Source organism: Polistes canadensis, unplaced genomic scaffold, assembly GCF_001313835.1.
Source record: "Polistes canadensis isolate GaletaPanama2010 unplaced genomic scaffold, ASM131383v1 scaffold_63, whole genome shotgun sequence".
NCBI lineage: Eukaryota > Metazoa > Arthropoda > Insecta > Hymenoptera > Vespidae > Polistes > Polistes canadensis.
This window is the reverse complement of record NW_014569610.1, coordinates 357,882-381,935: the sequence shown is the minus strand read 5'-3', so window position 1 is coordinate 381,935 and position 24,054 is coordinate 357,882. Positions and strand designations below refer to the sequence as shown.

General features: G+C 32.0%; 5 protein-coding genes and 1 long non-coding RNA gene across 7 annotated transcripts in view; 4 read left to right on the top strand and 2 right to left on the bottom strand.

Moving 5' to 3' along the window:
• LOC106786014 (putative uncharacterized protein DDB_G0282133) overlaps positions 1-1,198 on the top strand; it is a 5,163-nt gene extending 3,965 nt beyond the window's left edge. Inside the window, exons 6-7 of the mRNA XM_014746952.1 lie at positions 23-1,135; positions 1,188-1,198. Coding sequence (XP_014602438.1) covers positions 23-1,135; positions 1,188-1,198 — 1,124 coding nt within the window. The remainder of the gene's footprint in view (positions 1-22; positions 1,136-1,187) is intronic.
• A 142-nt stretch (positions 1,199-1,340) lies between these two features.
• On the top strand, positions 1,341-1,866 carry LOC106786054. The gene is made up of 2 exons (XR_001381605.1): positions 1,341-1,432; positions 1,551-1,866. It is a non-coding gene; the product is annotated as an uncharacterized LOC106786054 (long non-coding RNA).
• A 1,856-nt stretch (positions 1,867-3,722) lies between these two features.
• On the top strand, positions 3,723-6,776 carry LOC106786053 (beta-galactosidase-like). The gene is made up of 10 exons (XM_014747050.1): positions 3,723-4,235; positions 4,347-4,519; positions 4,595-4,745; positions 4,812-4,875; positions 4,943-5,037; positions 5,100-5,330; positions 5,405-5,576; positions 5,644-5,765; positions 5,841-6,248; positions 6,319-6,776. The coding sequence occupies exons 1-10, from the start codon at positions 4,140-4,142 to the stop codon at positions 6,736-6,738; spliced, it is 1,932 nt and encodes a 643-aa protein (XP_014602536.1). The 5' UTR covers positions 3,723-4,139; the 3' UTR covers positions 6,739-6,776.
• A 2,982-nt stretch (positions 6,777-9,758) lies between these two features.
• LOC106786013 (zinc finger protein 239-like) lies at positions 9,759-11,256 on the top strand. Its single transcript, XM_014746951.1, has 5 exons — positions 9,759-9,912; positions 10,001-10,170; positions 10,696-10,861; positions 10,944-11,093; positions 11,249-11,256. The coding sequence occupies exons 1-5, from the start codon at positions 9,759-9,761 to the stop codon at positions 11,254-11,256; spliced, it is 648 nt and encodes a 215-aa protein (XP_014602437.1).
• Positions 11,257-11,293: 37 nt separating this feature from the next.
• Positions 11,294-14,629, bottom strand: LOC106786048 (pseudouridylate synthase 7 homolog). 2 transcript variants are annotated; one of them, XM_014747040.1, is made up of 5 exons: positions 14,263-14,629; positions 13,628-14,137; positions 12,281-13,544; positions 12,049-12,200; positions 11,294-11,982 (listed from the first exon to the last, which is right to left on the bottom strand). In XM_014747040.1, exons 1-5 carry the CDS (start codon positions 14,447-14,449, stop codon positions 11,603-11,605), a joined length of 2,493 nt encoding a protein of 830 aa, XP_014602526.1. In that variant the 5' UTR covers positions 14,450-14,629; the 3' UTR covers positions 11,294-11,602. The 2 variants fall into 2 exon arrangements, with proteins under 2 accessions (XP_014602526.1, XP_014602525.1); XM_014747039.1 differs by having other exon boundaries at positions 14,260-14,628.
• A 345-nt stretch (positions 14,630-14,974) lies between these two features.
• Positions 14,975-23,742, bottom strand: LOC106786018 (X-linked retinitis pigmentosa GTPase regulator). The gene is made up of 12 exons (XM_014746955.1): positions 23,673-23,742; positions 20,089-20,214; positions 18,602-18,694; positions 18,439-18,501; positions 17,791-18,114; positions 17,243-17,395; positions 16,931-17,095; positions 16,734-16,855; positions 16,560-16,646; positions 15,533-16,475; positions 15,357-15,445; positions 14,975-15,265 (listed from the first exon to the last, which is right to left on the bottom strand). The coding sequence occupies exons 1-12, from the start codon at positions 23,701-23,703 to the stop codon at positions 15,242-15,244; spliced, it is 2,220 nt and encodes a 739-aa protein (XP_014602441.1). The 5' UTR covers positions 23,704-23,742; the 3' UTR covers positions 14,975-15,241.
• Between the last annotated feature and the right edge of the window lie 312 nt (positions 23,743-24,054).

The window sequence follows — 24,054 nt, the reverse complement described above, 5'->3', positions numbered from 1 at the left end:
CCGATAATAACAATCGAACCAGACTGGCCAGTTAGCACAGATAAACCAGAACTACCATTACATACATATAGACCACATTTGCCAACTTCAACGAATAATCCACATTTACCAACTTCTACAAGTAATCCACACCACCCAACTTCTACAGATAATCCGCATTATCCAACTTCAACAGATAATTCACACAATCCAACTTCAACAGATAATTCACACCACCCAACTTCAACAGATAATTCACACCACCCAACTTCAACAGATAATTCACACCACCCAACTTCAACAGATAATTCACACCACGCAAGTTCTACAAAAAAACCGCATTTTATTGGATCATCAGAAAAACCTAATGACCTAATAACAATAGTCAAACAACATTTACCTTTTATATCAGATAAACAAGATCAGTCTAATACAAACTATAGTAATACCATTTCAGCATATGATCAGAATGCTGATTTAAATGTTGATTCTAGTTCAAATTCTGGATCAAATAAAAATACTGAAGATTCTCAAGTGGACATTGATAAGTTACCATTTACATCATATTTACCAAAAGAAAATCCATCAAAACTAGAACCATCTGAAGATTCATCAAAACTTGAACCATCTGAACATATCAAAAAACCTATTTGTGTACACATATTGGGCAGACCAGTATGTCTCAATTCTGATTCAAATGCACAAAACACCGAAGAGAATAAAGTGGATACCTCTGTAACTGGATCATCATCTTCTTCATCAATTCAAAATGATGAGACTACAAGCCATATTAATATTAATACGAATGTAAATAACAATAACAATGTTGTTACATTACCACAATCTTCTGTATCGAACAATGAAGCTGGCTCTTCAACAGTTACCCCATGTTTACATGGTCATATTTCAACTTCTAATGCAGATGCAGATGCAGATAATACAAGAAAATCTGACTCGCAATCAACTTCAAGACCAACGGAAGCATTTTCCGACAAAATATTTACGTCAGTACTTATTACTACCCCAAGAACTTATCGTCCAGGATGGAAAAATTTAATTCCAATTTCTGCAATCGATAAAGAGTCTTCCGTAGACGCAAACGAATCTGAATCTTTATCAAATGCCGGCTCACGAAATACGCTTGGAACACTAGATGGTATAAATTCTGAGAATGAGAATGTGAATTCAGGAGTTTACGGAAATCCAAGTAAAACAGTGAAGAAAGAACTTTCAACGATTGATGATGATCAATTATCTAATTCTGCTGCTGGCTTTTTACATTCGAACAACGATTATTCGGAATCTAATAATAATCAAATCTTGACAAATTCATTACTACCCTCCACTTTGTCGGACGAAATAAAACATGGTATTAACGCCGAAACCGATGGAATAAATGTTAACGATCAATCTGTAAATGGATCAACGAAATCTAGTAGTTCAGCAAACGTTGGTAAGGAGTCTTCTGTGTCTAAAGGGAATTCTAAGAGTAGTATCTTCTAAATAGCGTAAAGCAACAAATGCTTAATCCACATCTGAATATCTCAAACCAATCAATACTGCTTCTGTAGATGGTCTACAAGATGCTGATGCAGGGATAACAACGGTACGTATTGACACAAACACTGCTCTGGATTCGAACAATGACGGGGATATTAACACTAATCGAGCTATATTACCTACTACGAAATACGAAACGCTTGATATACTTAACGCTAAAGAAAAACAGATTGGTGATCCCTTAACTGCAAGCAGAGAAGATAATTATGATGGGGTTATCGACAAACGTAATCTTTATTCTAAATTTACAACAGAAAGTAAGCAGTTTTAAAAGCGCATTTATGTATAATTATCGATTTAGTATGATATAGGAATGTTAATTGATCTCAAAAAAAAAAAAAATAAATAAAAAAACTATATGAACTTTAGTATGTATAATAAATTAATTTTTATGTTCCAATTTATGACATTCTTTTTTGTAGGTTCAAGTATAGATGACGGTACAACAGAAAAAATTCCCATTACAAATAGCGTAACTAATATAGAAACAACAAGCATATCCAAAACTTCTAATATAACTCCTCCTATAACTCCTTCAACTGCAACAATTATTAGATATTCAAACAACGGGACAATTATTAAGACAATTGATATGAACGATACTAATCAAATAATGGAACTTCTTCAAGAGATATACCGTCATTTGGGAACTAATTAAATAATATCCATTTTGTAGTAATTTATTAGGTGAAAACGTTATAATTTTATTAGTGCGTCTTGTCAGGATAATTGACATTGTTTAAAAAATAATGAATCAATAGAGTACGAATTGTTATGAGCATCATCGACATATATACATAACCTTAACGTATATATATATATATATATAGTTCATATATTACTACATATTATAGAAAAGGATTTACTTAAGTATAATAGAAAAATAATGAAACTTTACATAGGTATAATATTGATGTTTATTTTATCTCGTTCTTTGATTAAAAAATATATTTATATCAGAATATGTGTGGGTTTATCTATTAATTATATTTTCTTTTTAACAACTTAAGAGATGATTATTTAATCAATTTTTTTTAATCAAGATTAATTATGCATGAATAATCTTATCACCATATTATTGATAACAAATGTTAAAGTGTAAGTCATACCAATGATTAAATATTTACAATTTATAGACATAATAAAAATAAATACAAAACAAATAAATGATAATAAATAAGTTGTTGCTACGTTAATTAATTGCGCAGATTTCCAAGATAACTAATTGTACATTAATAATAATTGTTTTTAAATGAACGAAGTTATACGAAAAAGTATTGAATGGTTATAAATTAACTACGGATAGTTAAGCATTTGAAATATGTTGAAATACGTAAACAACATGTGCAAAATATGAAGATATCATAGAACAATTTGCTATACTATATCAAGGTATGTAAAAGTTGATGAAATACAATATTTTATAAGCATATTTGAAACGTGCAACAATAATGACATTTTTATTACCCGGAACTTCAATAATTAATAACAGATATAACGATATGAGAAACGATATACACTGACATGTGTGAAAATAAAATATACCTGAAGCATATGAAATATGTAAAATCAATGGTATATATTTGAAACCCTTTTTTTTTTCTTAAGGTTTCGCAATTTAGTCATCAATTTTTACTAACTTTAAGTGGAACGAGAGTCGTAGTGAAGTTAACGGTACGTGCAAACCTGCCGGTTTTCTGGCGCCATGCTGAAATACATTAACATAGTGATATCAAATCTTTTAGCATTGTATCCTGTTATTTTTGTGATAAATTTATCATTATCGAATCATTAAATCTACAAATTTGAAATATTCTACCATCATTGTCATTAACTTTTGTTAATTATTTAAAAATATTCGTATATAAAAATGAAAATAAAATATATTTTCAATATTGTTTAAGTCAGATAAGATATAAAAAAAACTAGGTAACCCCTGATGAAACAAAATTTAGAATAAACAAACGTACATTTTAATGAACGCCGATCGAGGTAAGTGACCATAGCACGTGTTAGGCTAACTATAGTCTACCTCAGTATTTCTTTCTCTTTCTATCTTCATTCTGTTAGTACTCATCTAGCGAATGTTAGTCATCAGCAATTCAACGATTAGACTATACATTGCGTGTTCCATAATCCGTCGCGATATATCGCACAGTATGCTTTAGATCGAAGCACACGTATTAAGCTTCTTCAGTTGGTGCGAGGAAGTCAGTAGTGTCAAGTGGATTGTATTATCATCTATGTATTTATACGATAAGTAATATACAGTATAATGATAAGCCGCAAATTGTTATGTGAGTCCAGCAAAATATTTCAGTGTCACTTCGTATTGCTTTTAACTTGATAAAAAAATAAAAAAAAACAAACAAATAATAGATTATACTGTGTAGAAGAAAGAAAGAAAGAAAGAAAAATATATATATGTTTAGAAGATCATATTGCGATTGTATGCTGAACTTTAGACATAAACAATTAGAGATACTACTTGTTTGGCCGGTTTCAGTCGAGTATCGTCATTAAAACGAACCGGATCCCAGTGATCTCGTCGTTCTCTTAGCAACTTGGAAGAAGAACAAAAAGGGCCGTCGTCCAATTGAATGTACATCAACGAGTTCAACATGTGGAAGGTGTTAGCGTTATTTGCAGCGATCGTTTGCAATACGCTCGGGGAATTGTATCAATTCGAACGAAATGTTTGTATTTGATATAAACAAAAAAAAAACAAAAAAAAAGAAAAATAAACTCCGATAAATTTCTGACGAACGCGTTATTTTAATAATATTAAGAATAATGTTCAATTGCAGGATTTGCAGTCAAAATACAGCTTCGAAGTGGATTACACGAATGATCAATTTTTACTCGATGGTAAACCATTCCGTTATGTTTCCGGCAGTTTTCATTATTTTCGTGCACCTAAAGTATATTGGCGGGATCGTTTGAGAAAATTGAGAGCAGCTGGTTTTAACGCCGTTTCGACGTAAGAATTAACGAGATATTATATTAACAAGTAGACTACGTATAAATATAAATATATATTTTTTCTTTTGTACAGGTACGTTGAGTGGAGTCTACATCAACCTGAATTTGATGTTTGGAATTGGAGTGGCGATGCAGATCTAATCGAATTTTTAAACATCGCGCAAGAAGAGAACCTTTTAGTTTTATTAAGACCCGGACCTTACATTTGCGCGGAAAGAGACTTTGTACGTTGAATTATTTTTACATTTATTCTAAATCATTCATTTTTGTTCTGTTTTTTTCTTTTTTAGGGTGGTTTTCCATATTGGTTATTAACACGTGAACCAAATATAAAATTACGTACCAATGATATAAGTAAGTAGTTTTTGTTCGTATGTATACTATAGAATTTGTTTTAATTTTCTTTTCTTTTCGTCTTTAGGTTACTTAAGTTACGTGGAAATGTATTTGACTACTGTGTTAAATAAAGTTAAACCTTATCTAAGAGGAAATGGTGGACCTATCATTATGGTCCAAGTAAGTTACTTCGTATAATATTTTTAAGATAATGATATTCATCCGATCCTTTTATGTTTTAGGTGGAAAATGAATATGGAAGTTATGAAGCTTGTGATGCGATATACATGAACAAATTATATGAAATTTTTCAAAGGATAATTGGAAATAAAGCTGTCTTGTATACGACGGATGGAATAATTGATAGAATGATTCGTTGTGGATCAGTACCTGGTACATACACCACAATTGATTTTGGTACTGGTTCTAATGTAAATGCTAGTTTCGAACTTATGAGACGTTATCAAGCTAAAGTAAATATTCTTACAATCGTTAATTGTCAATAACAATTAGATAATTAGTTTACTGATCGAATTAATCGTTTTAGGGGCCATTGGTAAACTCTGAATTTTATCCTGGATGGTTGACTCATTGGGAAGAACCATTTCAAAAAGTCTCGGCTAACGCTGTTAAAAATAAATTAGACGAAATGTTGGCGATTGGTGCTTCAGTTAACATATACATGTTTTACGGTGGCACGAATTTTGGATTTACTTCAGGTTAATATATAATTATCATTTGTTTCTACTCTTATTTTCATTTATATAATATTATTTAATAATTTAGGAGCTAATGGCGATACCAAAATGTTTAGTCCGCAATTAACTTCCTACGACTATGATGCACCATTGACCGAGGCTGGTGATCTAACAGACAAATATTTTCAAATAAGAAATGTTATATCGAAGGTAGAATATTTTGTACAAACGAATAATCAATTATGATATTTAATACTTGTCATATTTGAATTATTTTTTTTCTAGTATCTTCCGTTGCCAAATATATCCGTACCTGCGATATCACCTAAAGGTGATTATGGTCCAGTATTATTAGAACCTGTACTTGAATTATTTGAACTATCATCGAGAGAATTGTTTGGTTCTCCTGTATTACAATCATCCGAGGCAAAGACTTTTGAACAATTAGGATTACCACATTGGTTAGTCTTGTACGAAACTAACATACCATCCAATGTTCAAGACCCAATGGTATTAAATGCAATAACAAAAGACAGAGCATTGGTATACGTAGATGATCAACTCGCTGGAACTTTAAGTCGTACCAAGAATATCAATTCTTTATCTTTAACGAGTCCATATTCCCAACGTTTGAAAATACTCGTAGAAAATCAAGGACATCTGAATTATGGCAATCAAATTCATGATTTCAAGGTATTTAACAATTTAAATCGCTGGATATATATCATATGAATATTATTATCGTAATTTTTATTATGCACAGGGTATTTTTAACGTTAGCATCAGTGGAATTCCCCTATCATTGTGGAATATAACAGGATTTCGGCTGAACAATTTAAATGGATTAAATAGTTTTAAAACTAAAACAATTGAAAGTGGTATCCTTCGAAAGGGACCGGTGATTTTGCGTTCTTATTTCCAAATAACTGGCCTACCATTGGACACTTATTTAGACACCACAGGTTGGGGTAAAGGTGTAGCATACGTAAACGGTTATAACCTTGGTAGATATTGGCCTCTGGCTGGTCCACAAATGACCCTTTATGTACCTGCACCATTTTTAAATTCCGGTCGAAACGTATTAGAAGTATTAGAATTAGAATATCTACCTAATACGAGAAAAATGAGATTTCAGAATGTACCCAATTTAGGTTCCACATATACACACGATGAAAATAATTAATCGCGGATAAAATTGAAAATTTGTTAAATAAAATAAATGAATAAACATTTTTTTTGTCCCATATTTTATATACCACTGTGTAAAGCTTTTAATACCAATAGGAATTAACGTGGCGTATCGATGTCAATAAAAAAATATTGTACCACTAAATCAAATAGATATAGTCGTCTAAAAAGGGAAAGTTCCTTTGTTCAAGTCCCATTGGTCCGATTTAGCCCTGCAATTCAATTTGTTTTCAAAATCCTACAATACAATGATACTACCTCTTCTTTTATTTAACTTTCCTTCCAATGTTTTCAAGAAACTGGCTTCAGGTATTGGCCATTGGCTGGCTAATAACATTTTCTTCCCTTCAAAATGGCCATCAAAATCTATTCGCTACGCTTTTTATAAATTCAAGGACATTGAAGAATACCTTAGCATGCTTAAAATGAATAAAAGTCTAAGTTTCCAAATGTTCGATGTTAAATTATAGAAGGGGACGGTCGCTATCCTTAAACACGTGTTAGTAATAAAGAAATGTTTAATTTCTCTCAGGTATATTTTTTCTTTTAATTTCTTCGAATTTCTAATAACAAAAGTTGATATACAAAGAAATTCTTTTATTAAGAAATGACAACGTTCGAAAGAATAAGTTTCCTATTTTAAAAGAGAAAAATGCTGGTTTATGCTTTGAACGTTGGTGAAATCGATCGACAATGATAGTGCTGTAATATACATAGATAGCACGTACCTGGCACATTGCTGTTTGTAGGACGATGAAGGAGCATTTTATAAAGATCCGAAGGAGACTTCAATAGCGTTAATATCCTTCGGTGGGTGACAAACGAGGGAAGGGCACCGCGGGACATCCGGTGTCCTGATGCTATACGACGAATTATCTCACTTCCGGTTGAATATTTGTGAAAAATTACCGATATCGTGACGACGCATTACTTCTTCCTTCATCAATAAAAAAAAAAAAAGAAAAGAAAAAAACTTCCATTTCGGAGATTAATTAAGGGCTATGCGATCTTTTCTCAGCCCATCATTCTATGGATCATTTCATATTATGTCTATATATATATAAATATTGAAACATCAAACTGTGTGTAACAATATTATAAAGCTTCACAGCGTGATATGTATTTATGGTTTGTACGCGCATGTGTGTGTGTGTGTGTGTTTTTATATATAAGACAAAAGTATAAAAGACATATTTATTGTTAATCCCCAAAAGAATATATTTCGAAAGGTTGTATCTCTGTAAATTATGTCCCGAAAGTCATATTCGAAAATCAATCCCCAACGGTATATATTCAATTAACATTTCTAAAATTCTAAGGATCAACCAAATAAAAGAAAAAGTAACAATGATTTGAAATTTTCTATGGGCCAAAATAAATGTTTAGAAATCGAAATTCCTTTTAAATTTCTTTTAATACCGAAGAGTGGGGGGAGAGAAAGAAGAAACGAAGAAGGGCAGTATTTAAGGGCTGGAAACAGTAGACATCAGAACTTATTAACGAAAACACAGTCCAGCAAGCCAGTTTGTAGCAAGCCAAGATTGTGCTTGCCAGTAATCCGAAGTGTCGCGATCATCGTCATTTTTGTTTTTATTATTTTAAATAATCGACAATGTTTAATAATTAACAGTGAAAATGTGCTAAGTGACGGAATATAAATGAAAGAAGATATTTTTATTTTGTTTTAATCTTATTTCTTGTAATTTTCATATAACCAGCAAGATATACGATTTAAATCCATAACGGATTCAAAAGTACGATAACCCCAATGACTTTTGCTTTTTGCTTGTACAATCTGCATATAAAATGTGTGATAGCCGTTGATACCCTCCGATATACAATACTTTTCGACATTTATTTTCGATATAGTATTTAAAATATCGATAGACTTATTTTAAGGGGGGATTCCGAACTGCAGGCTGCATTTTTAAGGTATTTTTTTTTTACTAATTTTTCGTGCCAAATTATTAAGATTTATCTATATCATGAGAGATATTTCTATTTATTAGATTGACTATCTATCGAAGTTCATACAACTACATATCTTAAGTACCCTTCAAAATTTTTCTTTCACTATTTTTCTTTTTTAAACTAAGCCTTTTATAGTAATAATTAAAATGTTATGTACATTCAACAGGTCTGTTTATTTGAAAGAAAGAGTACAAAGAGATTTTTAAAATATATAATATATACTTAAAAATAATATAATATATTATATCGATGATTATCTCGTTTAATCTAAAATAAACGAAATTAGAACAATTTGATAAGAAATAAATAATAATCATATTTAACATAATTTATGTTAAAAAGAACTGAAAGAAAAAAGGTTAATGGAACGGAGACAAAATTAAATGGGAAATTTAAAATGTTGTAAATGTTTCTTGACGTATAAGATTTTTTAAACGATCCCTCGAAGTGTATCATTTGTCATTGGTAAGTCTATTTTTCCGTATATACAGAGGGTTGATAGCGATACCACTCATTACGTGGCATTTCAAGATATTATATAGACGATCTTACGGTACATTATCAAAAGTTATATCAAACTCCGCCCTCCGGAAGACGCCGCCTCCGACATGCGCCGAGGTATCGTCGCCCCTATCCTATTTCTCACCTATAATCACGCTCGTAATTTTCAGGGTAGTAACATTTAGTCTTCCTCGAGGTATTACAAATCTATCAGTAGTTACATACTCTGTTGTTTAACTCTTGTGAAATATAATATTACAAAACATTTTTTTAAATCTACGTTCAAAATTTATTTGAAAATAGATCTTTCGTAAGTAAATAATTGTGATATTTGATAAGCGCAAACTTTTCTTTTTTTTTATATGTATATTTCTATTTCATACGATATTAATTTTAGGCAATTGAACCAGAAGGAAAAGTAAAATGTACTTTAATACCAGGAGACGNTATATATATATATATATCATTTTTTAACTTTTCTATTATTTTTCGTATTTTCATTTAGTTCAACGAATACTTTGTCCACACATCATTTGGAACACAATGCAGAAAGCGCCATTAGATTTGAGTAGTAGCGGGAGGTACAAAGAAATGAATGCTAATATTTCAAAACTACGACGCTCTTATCCTTGCCAATATTGTAACAAATATTTCGATAGACCCTCTCTGCTTACAAGACATTTGCGAACGCATACAGGTTGGAATTTACGCAAAGAAAACATAAGATTTATCTTTCACTTTTTGCCATATCATTGTGTTGATTGATTTTTTGTTTATATTGTTAGGTGAAAAACCGCATAGTTGTTCGAAATGCGGTAAAACATTTAGTACCAGTAGTTCTTTAAAAACACACGAAAGAATACATACCGGTGAACGTCCCCATAAGTGTCAGTATTGCGGAAAACGCTTCACGGCCTCGTCAAATCTTTACTATCATCGGATGACTCATTTTAAGGTAATTAAATTCACATAATATTACAATTTTTTTAGAATTTATTAAGTTTAGAAATTAATTCGGTCAAATTATTTGTAACTACAATTAATAAACACAAAATGTGGCAAGATTTATATATTTGTTTTTAAAAAATATATCGAATTCATTTCAACGAATAATAAATTTAAATGTCATTCAACTTGTTCACGATTCAGTCACGTTAGATTATTAGTTCTCGATACTATTTAAACTAAAGTCAAACCACGTGGGCTTAGTTAGTTAAATGGATAGGAGACCCGTTCGGAAAAAATAAAAACCGTGTGCTGTTAACTCCAGAGAGGCGGTAAAATAGACCCGACCTCTTTGGTAGTATTGAATAAGTGCGAGAAGGTGTTCGTAAAGAAATGATAATACGAACTCGTAAGATGAAAAACAGCAAAATGACAAGAAAAAAAAATATATCACTCAATTTTTTAAGTATATGATATATTTTCTTGAATATTTGATCAATGCAATTTAATTATCACGTTATTAATAATGAAATAGGATAAGCCACATAAGTGTACAGAATGCGACCGTTCATTTTCAACCCCCGGCGATCTCCGAGCACACGGATATTCTCATAGCGGAAATTGGCCTTTTAGATGTTCCATATGCAATCGAGTATTTCCTAAAAAAGGAACTTTTAACAATCACATGAGTATCCATGGAGGTAATTTTATTTGTTATAATTATACAAATAAACAAAACATATATATGAGATCTAATATCTTTTTGTTTGACGTTTTTTTTAGGTGAACGTCCCTATAAGTGTCCCGTATGTAACAAGAGATTTTCTATTATTGGAAATTTACGATCTCATCAAAGAACTCGTTGCTCGCAACTTCCTTTAACTAATTTAACAGTTTCCGGAAACGTTGAACCATCGATTATTCCGGAAAACGGTAATGCGAGATTTGAATATTTCAATCTAAATCCATTTGAATTATATTCTTCTTTTCATTGGGCTTTATGGTCATCATTGCAATATTGAAATATGAATTGTAATTTTAAAGTATACGTACGCAAACACACATACACACATGCAAACAACTTACAGTACCATGAATTTGTTTAGGATAATAATGAATCTAGGAGATTTAGGAAAAAATGCATTTATTGATTTAGTTATCCAGCTATACATATTTTTATTAACACGTAAATTTTGCTTTGTTTGGATTGAATTTTAATTGATAATTATTTCTATGCGAAATAAAATAATATGAGATAAAAAAAATCGTCTACTTCTCTCAACAAAAATAAATGTTTAAATACATAAAATATTCAATTATTGCGGTGTATGCTTGCTGATAAACAGCAACTAAGTTTGGTAGCACCATGAATATTCATTTAAAAATAAAAAAAACACTTTTAGCAAGCGCTAACATCACTTTTTTTTGCAGTTACTTTTTCTTCAATTCATGTCTATGTCATCAGTCATAAATTCTACTTGCATTTCTGTTTCAGATTCGGCTAGACATTTTTCATCTACGGCAAATTCTTTTGGATTTTGATCAACATCCATTTTATCATCCATTTTATTATCCATTTTATCAGACCGTTCAGATTCTCCTTTTCCAATTTCTTTTCCTTGAGTATTTTTATTATTACTATTGTTTACTTCTGATTCACCATCAATAGTTTTATTACTTTCTACAAGCGCGTCATGAGCTGCTGATTGTGCAGCCTGTATTTGTGGTGACGTATCGTGTTTTAATATTTCGCGTAATGCCATTGTGGCATAAGTACTTGCACTTAAACTCATTTCTACTATTAACGCTTTAAATTCTCCCTCTACAAATGGCCATATTGATAATGGATCGAAAAAATCACGTTAAAAATAAATATTATTTTACTTACCAGGATCATCTTTTGGAGGAGTAACATTTCTCATTTCGTCTATGTCACTAGAAATAAGATTATCATGCTTAGCTTTATAGTGCATTATTTTCCAAGACAAGTCCTTTGGGATTTGTAATATTTTTCTATAAGCCCCACCTAAACTGTATTTCCTATAAAAGTAAAAAAAGGAAATAATAATATAGTTTACGTAATAATGATATAGTAGTTTCACGTGAAATGTTAAACTTACTTGTTATTTTGTCTTAAATCAGTAGTCAATCCATCTTTTGCTAAAACTTCATCAAACCAAGGCTTGGCATACGGAGGATAAGTCACTTTCCAACCTGGCTGTGGCATTATTATATCATCTAATGTATAATTTGGCAAGTCTTCTTCAGTAAGAATTTTCACAGAAGGAATATGACAAAAGTCTTCTTGCTCTTCTTTATTTTCAACAGTACTACTTTCGTCAGATTTCTCTTCTATCTTAAGGCTAATTTCCGTAGCATTTGTAACTTCTTTAATATCATTGTTAGACTCTTTGCCATCGTTTTCAATATCTTCTTCATATGTCTCAGATACCATTTCATCTTGATCTTCTTTCGTAGAATTGTTGGTTTCGTCATTATCTAACATAGCATCTTCACTATTATCTTGAGACAATTGTTCGGAATGTTCCTCCGAACATTTGTCTTCCATCTTATTTTGATATACCAAGTCACCAACGATAGGACGTGTACCAAATTCTTTGATTCTTTTAGATACTATTTGATTCCATATGAAACTTTGATAAGCATGAATATACATTAAACGAATATTTCGTGGTAACAAATCTAATGCACCTTGAGGATTTTTATCTGTACATATTGCTAAACCCTTTAAAAGTGTTGCTTCAATTTTGTCAGATCTTTGAATTTTATTATACGCTGCATGTGCATCTTTAGTCGTTTCGTATATTTTCCTACCTTCTGCCAAGCCTTGATCTTTTTCACCTTCTCGGGGTTTTAAAATTAAATCTATTGCTTCGTTCCATTTACCCTGTAGCAATTTCTTTCCTATTTCGTGCGTTGGAATGGCAGCAACTGTGCCGAATCTTTGAAGACCATAATAATTAATAAAGCCACGATCGCGTAACGATATCATAGCCTTTTCAATTTCTTCATTTGATGCAATAACATTTCGTATCGCAATTTTAAAGCGATTACCTCTCAACATACCTAACTTGAGTGGTACTTTTTCAAATTTAAAATTTCCTACATAAGCACCACGTATCACATATCCTGCGCGTAATATTTTTTTAGGTGGTGTCTTTTTCAAGCTAACCCATTGAGTAGTCCATGCTCTACGGTCTTTAGTTCCAGCGTAACTAAAATTATTTGGTCTAGTGCGTAGTATCATGGCCATTTGATTTAAAGCATCCATAGTATCCATATTTACCTTATGCAATGAAAAGTAACAATAATCTCCTCCGTGTTTCTTCCAATTAATTCTATCATCAAGACGGAATCTATGATCTGATAAAATAAAAACAAGTAAAAGTATTTTATAGAAAATGGTTAGAAAATTTTTTACTTCTATTTAAAACAAGTGATTTTACCATTTTTACTTTTATTTCCTTTATTAGTTTTCATCATTATCATGAGCTTTTTATCATTTTGATCAATAGTCTGGCTCGTAACATTTGCCAGTCTTTTAGCAATTTCATGAATAGTTCTTCTTACATCTTTATGTACATTGGTAACATCAATTTCAATAGTGGAACTAGATGATTCTTCTTCCTTTAATGCTTGTAATTGTTCCCATATGTTATCAGGAACACATTTCTTTAAATCATCTAAAGTTTCAGTTTCCTCTGGCTCACTAGGAATATTCTGATTAGTTAATTTAACAACTTCACCATCAAGAGATATTTCATTGACATGGAAATCGCTGTATCTTTCTTTAACTAGACCAGGAAAACCAAGATGATCTCCTATAAACTCTGTCACACCGATGTCAGGTTCTTTGAGACGGTTTCCAACTTCGAGCCTTTTTCTCTTTCCATCTCCTTGCGGTGGAGTCCAATTTCGTTTGTATGGTTTTCTACTATAACTTTTATCATTTGAACCTGTACAAAGTAGACATGATTTATTTAATTTTGGCCTGTTTAATATAACAATATTTATAATATTTATTATTTATATTATTTAATGTATGATAAAAATGAAATTTTATAATTATAAAACTTACTACTTCCTCCATATGATTCAGAACGATTAGATCTATTATTTGATCCTCGTGAATTATAAAATTCATTTCGTCGATCGCTATGCTTAAAAAATCCATCACGATTCTTACTACCGGAACCACGTCCACGATTGCGAGAAAATCTTTCATTAGTTTTTCCTGGGTCATTATTGTCTGTACTTGTATCTGCCATTGTATATATCTCTTAATAAATAGCAAATTTTAATTTATCTATATAGTAAATTTTGTAATATTACATAATATAATGCACTTTTAATATAATATACGGACACCTGCCTATTACTTTATTAACGGTTATTAGCAGCGCATGGTACTACATGCTATTATACAAATAGTGTAGTCACAAAGTCTAGAGTTCCGTAGTGTAGTATATATTTGAACATCTGCCTACAAGAATGTTTCGTTAAGTGACCATTTTCGAACAGCGCTTGTGAAGTTCAAGGCGCTGCATATGCAACAGAATTATTAAGCGCCAAATTTCAAATGTTCCATTCTATTATTTTCTTTTATAATTCAAACCAGTTTTATTTAATATTTATATAAGTAATTAAGATAATACAATTATATATATATATTGATTTCATTAAAATCTTGTTACATTGAATTCATGAAGAAATGTTCGTCAAACTGTACGGTTAATTTACTGAAAAGTTAGATTATAAAAAAATGATCTTTTAATACAAGTACAATGGGAAAATTTATTTATAGGTACACTTTTATGGTACAATTTTTGAATCATCATTGAAGCAATTTAACAATGACGCACACCTAAAGGAATGCATATTAAGGCCACAATGAATAATAAATTCCGTGATAAGACACTTCATCGTTGTGTTCCAAGATTACTTGGAAAAGTATTCAATTTTAACCACTTTGGTCCCAAGCGTTTAATATTTGCATAGGAGGGTTTAATATATAAAAAAATATAATAAATTACAATGAAATCTTTTTGAAGTCTTTTAGATCACAAGATGGTACACGTTTTCGACTGAAAACAATTACAGAATTTAATTCATTAGACATTTTCATTTAATAATATATTATCTATTAAGAAACTATGAAAATAATATAACATGTACCTTTGATTTTGGATTCGTAGCTCCGCTAGATTTTGTGCCATTCTCTATCTCTTGTTGTTTCTTACCTTTAAATAACTTTGCCATTTTTCCTAAAAATATCATTTAAAATAATCATACAATTTTGATATTAAAAAAACTCGTAAGGATAATAAAATATAAATTAAAATATCACAAACCAGTTCTAGGCGCTGGTGATTGTATCACATCAGCATCATCGTGTATGTGTTGTTCATCATTTTTTTCATTCTTTATAATCTTCTCCGTCGCCTTTATTTCGTCCAAAACATTTTTAGCATCTGATATTATAGTTTCTTCAATATCGGTATTCGATTTCATCGACCGAGATTTGTGACTGTTGACAGACACTTTTGCAGGACTTTCTTCTTCTTTTTCTGTTTCTTCTTTTTTTGTTTCTTCTGTCATAGATTTTATTACTGACTCCTCGGATTCCTTGGTTTCGTTTATTTTTGAATTGTTTTCTTGGCTATCTTCTTTTTTTTCCTCATTCTCCGAAGACTTATTTGATAATTCGGTAGTTTCACCAGCAGAACCTTGAGGACTCCCTACTTTTTGTCGAGGTGGTTTCGGCGGTGGCGTAGGGTCAGGAGATGCTGGTTTTTCTGGACTGGTTTTCGTTTCATCTTCGATTTTAGGTTCTTCTGTTTTTGCCGTTTCATCTGTCTTCTTTTCTTCCACATTACTTGGTTCTGCATCTGTCGTCGTTGATTCACTTGGTTTTTCAATATCAACATTACTCGTATTATTGGTATTCGTTGTTTCTTCTTCGTTATTATTTTCTATGTCCTTTTTTTCATTCGTATCTTCAGTCTTTTCTTCTTCCATGATTTTTGGTGTCTCTTCCGGTTCCTCGTTCGTTGCAGGTATTTCAGGTTTTTCGATATTATTCATACTATCCTTTGGTTTTTCGGAGTTATTATCTTTTTCATTGTCCAATTTATTTTCCTGACTCTCCTCCAATGTAGATTTTTCAAGAATATTTTCGTTCTCTGTAGATTCCTTTTCAATATCATCCATTTTATCCGTATGACTTTCCGTTTGTAATCTATTTACAGGAAGTTTTAAGGGAGGCAAAGGATTCTTTTTTTGGATCTGATGATCCTAAAATAGAAAAAAAATCAATGAACACTTTCGAGATCTTCAATTATTTTTATGTTTTTTTTTTAAATTTGAAACTCATTATACCTGTATAGATTCGGATTCTAATTCCGTTTGATTACTCGTTTCACGTCTTTTTCCTAATAAAATTGTATGACAACCACCACAAGATACCTGAAAGAACAAACAGTAGATTTTAAAAAATTCAGGAACATGTATACGATGAGAAAAAAAGAAAAGCACGAATTAAAAACAACTCACATTCGAAATGAAGAGTTCTTGATATTTGACAGCTAATGTTAATTCGTGAACGTTATTTTCATTCTCCTCGAGGCCCAATTTTCCGTGTCTACCGTCACCACAAGTGTACAATTTTCCAAATTCTATGTGTTACAAGAGTAATCATAAAGTAAAATCTAATATATCACAAGATTAAAATTTATATATATGTATTATACCAGTAAGAACTGCACTGTGACTTTCCCCGCAAGCGATTTTGACGATCGACTGATCCTTTAGAGCATCACGAGAAAGAAGTTTCGGCGTTGAAACTTCGGTCACGTTCGTCCCCATTCCCAGTTGACCACTGGCATTGCTTCCAACGCAATATACATTCCCGCTCTCTAAACGATATAAAAAGAAAAATAAGAATAAGTTTTTCTTTGTTTTCTTTTCTTTTATTTTTTTTTTGTCTTAAGTAGAACACAGTGATAAAAACGTATCAAATTGGTAAAGCGATTTTGATAATTGTTTCGGCTAACATGTGATACCTGTTAATACGAGGGTATGATGACCTCCACACGCGATGTGTATCGCTGTAGTGGGCAATAGCATTTGCTTCGGCGCGACTTGCGTTGAGAAGTTGACATCGATCCCGAGCTTACCACTTTCAGATTCGCCACAGACATAAACGAGACCGCTTTCTGTAAATATCATTGAGTTTGAATAGTATATATATACGTATATAAGCTCTTATAGTTTGCGTGGGAACACATGACAGTCTTTTTTTATAAAGCTGAACGATAGTCTATAGTATAGAAAACTTTCAAGAATACATTAGTCCAAGCTTGGAATCTCAATTGATCGACATCTGATCAGTGTCCATTATTAGATAAACGGAATCAGGGTTAAAGAAAATATAAGTTGATTATTTTCAATAATAATAAAACGATGAGTAATAATCACGTAATATATTAGTCATATTTATTAACATAATGACGAGATTCAAATCGATTGTATTGAATCATCAACATGATATGCGACGAAAATGTTTATGCAATTTTCACAACGAACTTCTTGATGAAGGAATATACGTTACCAGTTAAGAACGCAGAATGATAATATCCTGTGCTGATTTCTTTCACCGGTTCGGAAATTGGGACCTTCGTCGGCTTATTTACCAGTCCAGAAATTCCCGATAGTCCGAGTTGTCCCTCGAGATTGCTTCCCCAGGCGATGACACCACCGTCACTGGTAAGAGCCATCGAATGATGAGAACCCGCAGCTATTTGAACTACTCTTGAACCTGCGAGCCCGCAATCGTATACCAAGACTGGTGTACTTGCACTGTCTCCTATCGCTGCATTTCCGCGACCCAGTTGTCCTTCCTGATCACTTCCACAAGCAAATATCTTTTGTCCACCTAAGAGAAGATGAAGTAGAATGAAAGAAATAACAGAAAATAAAATAATATAGAAAATATTTTTAAAGTTAACTTATATTGTTTTATTAAAATCAATATTACTAAAAGACGCGAATGCATACGTCATATACTTATCGGGTTAATAAAAAAGAATAATTAGTCTTGTCATACTAAAATAATTTACACACGTAAACGAATAAATTACCATTCATGTTTTTCTTAAGTATGTAATATTTCTAAGCGTTAACCCCCACTACGTTTATTCCACGTACTTTGTCATTTTTAATATATATTTTTTATATTCTTAAGTGTACATATACTAACCTGTACATATCAAGGTGTGAGCTCTTCCACATGCTACGTGTGTTACTTTTTCTGGCTTTAAAACTGCAACACGAAAATATTTATGGATCATATAAAAAGAATTGACCTTAACGAAATCTAACAATGTGATAAAAGTATTTAAAGTTCGAAATAAAGTGTATACTTTTCACACAAGATGGTTTGCTGACATGGTTTTTGTGACCGAGACCCAATTGGCCCCAATCGTTGCTTCCAAATACGAACAGTCTGCCACTTTCTGAAATCCAATTTTATATTAAAGTACACATTTATATACGCTTAACTATAAGCACTATAATACTACTTTCTTCATCCTATTTCTCATTGCAGTTTATAAACTCAACGATCCGATCTTCGATTAGAAAAGTATTTTTCTTTTTTCTAGACTATAAAGAGTATCCAGCTGTAGGTATATTTAAAACGCAGCAAGGTTTTCCCTTTACATATCTATTTCTAGTTGACCGTTATGCTTTTTTAATTTTCATCTAACATTTCTCTTAAAATTGAGAACAGTTTGATATAACTCATTAGTGACATTCGCTTCGTTTATTATAAATCAACTATAAAATGGCAATATAGGTTTCAGGAAGAAAAATCAACTGGAACGTTTCCAAATGTCTACTAACACAGTCCGCAATGGAAAGGAAGTGAAGTTACGATTTCCGTATCGATCCTGGTCGTACCTTTTGCTTCGCAAGCGAGCAAGATTATTAACAATAACAATGTTTTTGAGTCTGGTCATGCAGAGCTCAACCGTTGCGTGTCCATATCGATTTACCGGACAGTGGCTATCCCTATGTAAGCATAGTTCGACTGTAAGTTTCTTGCATGGCATGTTGCAGAAGCTGTAAATCATGCGAGCTTCGATCCTTCCCATTTTAAACACGACCAGCTCTATCAACATTTAACCCGGTTAAATATTTACAATAAAATCAAAAAAGAAATTATGAGATACCTCCAACTCAACTTGCGGTGTCAGTGTGTACTCGAATGCCATCGGCAAGAATGATAACTATATAAACAATTTGAAAATTGGTGTAACAATGTTGAAGTAAGTCGATTAAATTCGATGAAATTTAACGATTTGATTAGAAGACCGAGGGAGAAGAGGAAAAAAAAGGAATTAACAGAAAAATGAAAAAACATAAACGCACGTGTGTAATACAGGGCAGATGGACGTTAAGCTCGAAGTCATTCACATATTGATTTCCGTTTCAATCAAGCCACGCTAATGCTCGAATCAATAAAGTACTTCTACAAACAACTATCTACAATGTATCAATGATTAATATATCGCACTGTGTTATTGCCTTAAAGCTAATTGTAAGCTTCAAGCGAATTCCGTTTTACATCGGTTAACATCTATTAACTTTTAGTTAAGCTTTCTCTCTTTCTGTCTAAAGGCTCTTTAATGGCGGTCGGTTAGTCAAAGGATCGTCCATCAAATGCGACAACAATTTCAGATCTTCCTAATGGTAGATATTGATAAGTTGCAATTCACTAGAGACGCGTGTGCCATTCCTATTTCAATAATAAATTCATTCGATCGAGTTAAATATTGAGTTTCTGACAAACGACATGTGTAACGTTGCAACCTATTTTATTATACATGTGCATCAAGAAAATACTTACGACATACAACGGCAGAATGTTCATCTCCACAAGTGATCGTCAATACTGGATCCTTACGTATGAAGAAATGTGACGCTATGTTATCGGCAAATCTGCTTCTACCGATCGTGAAGACAGCACCAGTTTCTAAAAATCATCAATTTTTTTTTTATATTATTTGCCTTACGTTCATTTGAAATGTTAATTTTATGTAATCGTTATAGTATGTAATTACCCTTTAATGAAATGCTAGGAGAAACCAACTATTATATGATCCACAACGATAATTGTTTCTTCTAAAAATACATTTTTCACGGTCGTTTTGAATTCATGTATGTAACGCGTGCCATTATACCGACACGGCCAAGTGTCGAAACAGAGGAATCATTATTAATCGCTGTTTGCATAATTAATTTGAACAACGTACCACAAAAGTAATTGCGATAACGTTCTTAGATTAAATTTTCTAAATACATTTAAGTGGAAGGTAAAACTTATTCCACGAATACCCATGTTTTATTTTCTTCGACTACGTATTCTATTTAATTACAAGCCTGTTGTAGTAGTATTTTTGAAATGCTATAAATATCGCTTTGGCATGGTATGAATAATAAATCATAATAAAAATGATGGAATATTAAGTAGGATTAAAAACTTTCCATTATGAACAATGAAAGACTGAATTTATTTTTATTTTCTTCAAGGTACAAAAGAAATATAATCATGATGTATATGTGTGTGGAATTGGAACGAAATGATTAGTTATTTCGTTCTAATTTTTAACCCAGATTTTTTTTTTCTTTTTCTTACGAGTAAAAAAGAAGTCGAGATTTTACTATGCTTAAAAAGTTCAAACGCTCGGTGACCTCCCCAACGATGGTCAACTTTATCGTACAAATTATCTGTGATATCACGGTAAGCACAAATGAAAGCGGGGAACTTGCTGATTTATTTGTGATTTTTTAAGGGTCTATCACGATAACTTTTTATCACGAATTCATCAGTATTTTCTTTTACGTCTGGCACGAAAGCAAAGTAGAGTTTAAAATGTAAATCGAGAATATATGGCCTTTATTGTTTTCACTCAGGAATCTCACTACGATGAATTTACATTGGTGTTATTAATAATTATCAATTTTCTTCTTATAATTTTCTTCTTATATCCGTAAGAATTGCATTAACATTCGTGTAGGCTTGTTAAATCGTACGCTCATTAAGTTCCAGTTATTTATTGCATGATTCTAATGAAATGTAAGTTTCAAATGAGGTAGATTATGCCAATTGTTTCAAATTACTCAACGACAACCTCTTGTTTCTAACAAGTATTAGAATAAAGCAGAATTTTCGAACAAATACGATTCTTCTCGACAATCGAGTTTTAACACGAAGGGAACGAGAAATCAAGATTGAATTTGCGACCAGACTATTAGAAGTTTGGTCTGAGTTTATGCAAGGTATTCAAGACACGTAGAAGCTTATAGATTTTTCGTACTGTATCTACGTACACGTGGAACCACTTGTGGCAGTTGTTCATCAACAAGACGATAGGAGGTATACTTTTGAAATACTTTCGAAATCAAAATTTGTGATCGTCGGTAGGACAATTTCGAGCCTTCTATATTTGGAGAATATAAATTAAAGTGAATGTTATAGAATCAATTTTGAAATAGTAGTAGGGTAAGAGGCTAGTATGAAAACCAGTTGTTAGCTATGCATCAAGATGCAAGGTGTATTCCAGTTTCTTGGTTTATAAAGGTCAGTGATGCGGTACCCGACGTAAATCCTCCTCCGTACGATTTACGATTACGTTTTGCTTATCAAAAGTTCAAACGGCAGCCCTTTGCATTATTCATCCTGTACTTATCTTATGGATTGAAAATTTGCGAGATAAACATGAAAGAGTTATAGCCTAACAGGATGCTGTACTATTTCGTACCGCATAAATAGTTTTATCCTTTTTTCTTTACGCAACATCAAGTTTCTCAATTTCGTGAGCTTCTTTAGCAATGTATCGAATATTTAAAAGACTTTTTAAGTACGAACTTAAAAAAGTACCGTGAATTTGGATGTTATAATGACGGAAAAGTATTAAAACGTGAATGTTTCAAAAGTTGAGAGTAAAATCTACCATTTTTCTAGTTCCGGTTAACCGTCTTTATGGAAATGTGCTTCTTTTTTTGGTTCACCTCGAAAGTATGTTAATGCTAGCTTTCTTTTAATGGCACCCTTAGGTGAGCAATGTTTTATACACCTTTGTAAAGAAGTTTTCAACGGTTAGACTGAGGTCACGTCATCTTAGGTCGAATTTAAATAGGTGTAAATCTTTTTTTCTTTCCTAACTAAGAAAAATTTATGAAACCGCAGATTACCACCGGTACGCGAAGCATCGCATTTATTGTGCGAATTGTTCTTAGTGAAATTTAAAGAACGAGTTAAACGGAATATGTAGGAAAGTGGGACGTTGCTCCTAATGCGAAATACATTAAAGGGTAGTTTTGTTATGCGAATTTCCAGATACACGATGGCCAATTTATTACTTCGATATCATCGTGAATATAATTTGTGTTACGGATTTTTATTCATGGGACTGAACTAACATTCGAGGTTAATGACTTGTTTTATTTTATGATTATTTGATATAATCTAATTTGAAGTCATTTATTTCAAAGAAAATGCGAACCATAAGACCAGCTGGTGTTGATTTATTGTTAAACTGATTTTGTTGTTGTATTTAAAACATTTTAAAAATAATTTTGAATAATATTCTGCCGTAAAGTAATATCATTATTATAAAATAAATAAACGTGAAACAATGTGTCATTTATTTTCAATCTATGAATACATTACTGTTGTAGACCATTGACCCTTTACTGGTTCTTGACACGTTCTGCCTAATGTAATGCATTGAAAAATATGTACATCGTAGAAAAGGATCGAACCTTGAATAAGCGAGCTAAACATTCGCACTTTGCTGCTACATTCGATCGATTAACTTGACAATTTAGTTTCACGCGTTTGTTATACACTAGAATACGTGTGCACGAAACACACACAACTTCCTTAAGTTAATATAATATAACGAGTTTATTAATTATTATGTTCTTCGAAACAAGAAATAATAAACAACGATGTAACTTTACGTTCAATTATTTGAAATAAAGTACTTTGGTAAAATAGAATAGCAATAGAAAGAATATAGAAATCTAAAAACCAAAGCATATTCCAATATCCGACATCGTAACTTCGCATAACTGAAAAACATGAAGCGTTAACTTTCTTTATAAATCTTGCACGCGTTGTAGCTGCAGCTCGGATCGCGCGCGTAAAAATGAACGATTAGTATTATTTTCAATCGACTTTGGATAATAACATTTGCCGAACGAGAAAAGACGATCGGGTTTGAATACTTTTTCTTTTGCGAAAGCTTTTTCCGATATCCTTCGCAACCATGAAATCTTTTCGCGCCTGATTGTTCGTTCTCTTTTTGCCATCTCTTAAAATTAACTTAACTATTCGTGCGTTTGCATGTGCCAAGGAATATTTTGGATTATTTGAAACATCGTTCTTTAGTGCAATTTACGTGGAAATAAATAATGTTCTATTACCAGGTATATTTTCAATGTCTGGCAGACCCATGGTTTACTTGCACCTTGGTGGCGCGCAACCTGCACCTGACTAAACCACCGGTCAGGCATGGCTAAGCATAGTAGGCGACTTTAAGTGAACGTTGCTTGGCAACCGGAAATCAATTTCCAATGGCAACCGGGCCCACGTAGCGTTCCTTTACGATAAGAATAATGGGAACGATCGTTGTTCGATCGTCTGCTGGTTGTGCGCTTTAAAATGATCTTTCTAACAATGTGGCGGGAAAGCTCGAACTTTTTCAAATCCTCGCGGAAAATGATGTCAATACTAAAATTGAACTATTGTTAGGCGTTTTATAAGATAAACATAATTTGAGTTAGGTATTACATGATCTCAAAACTA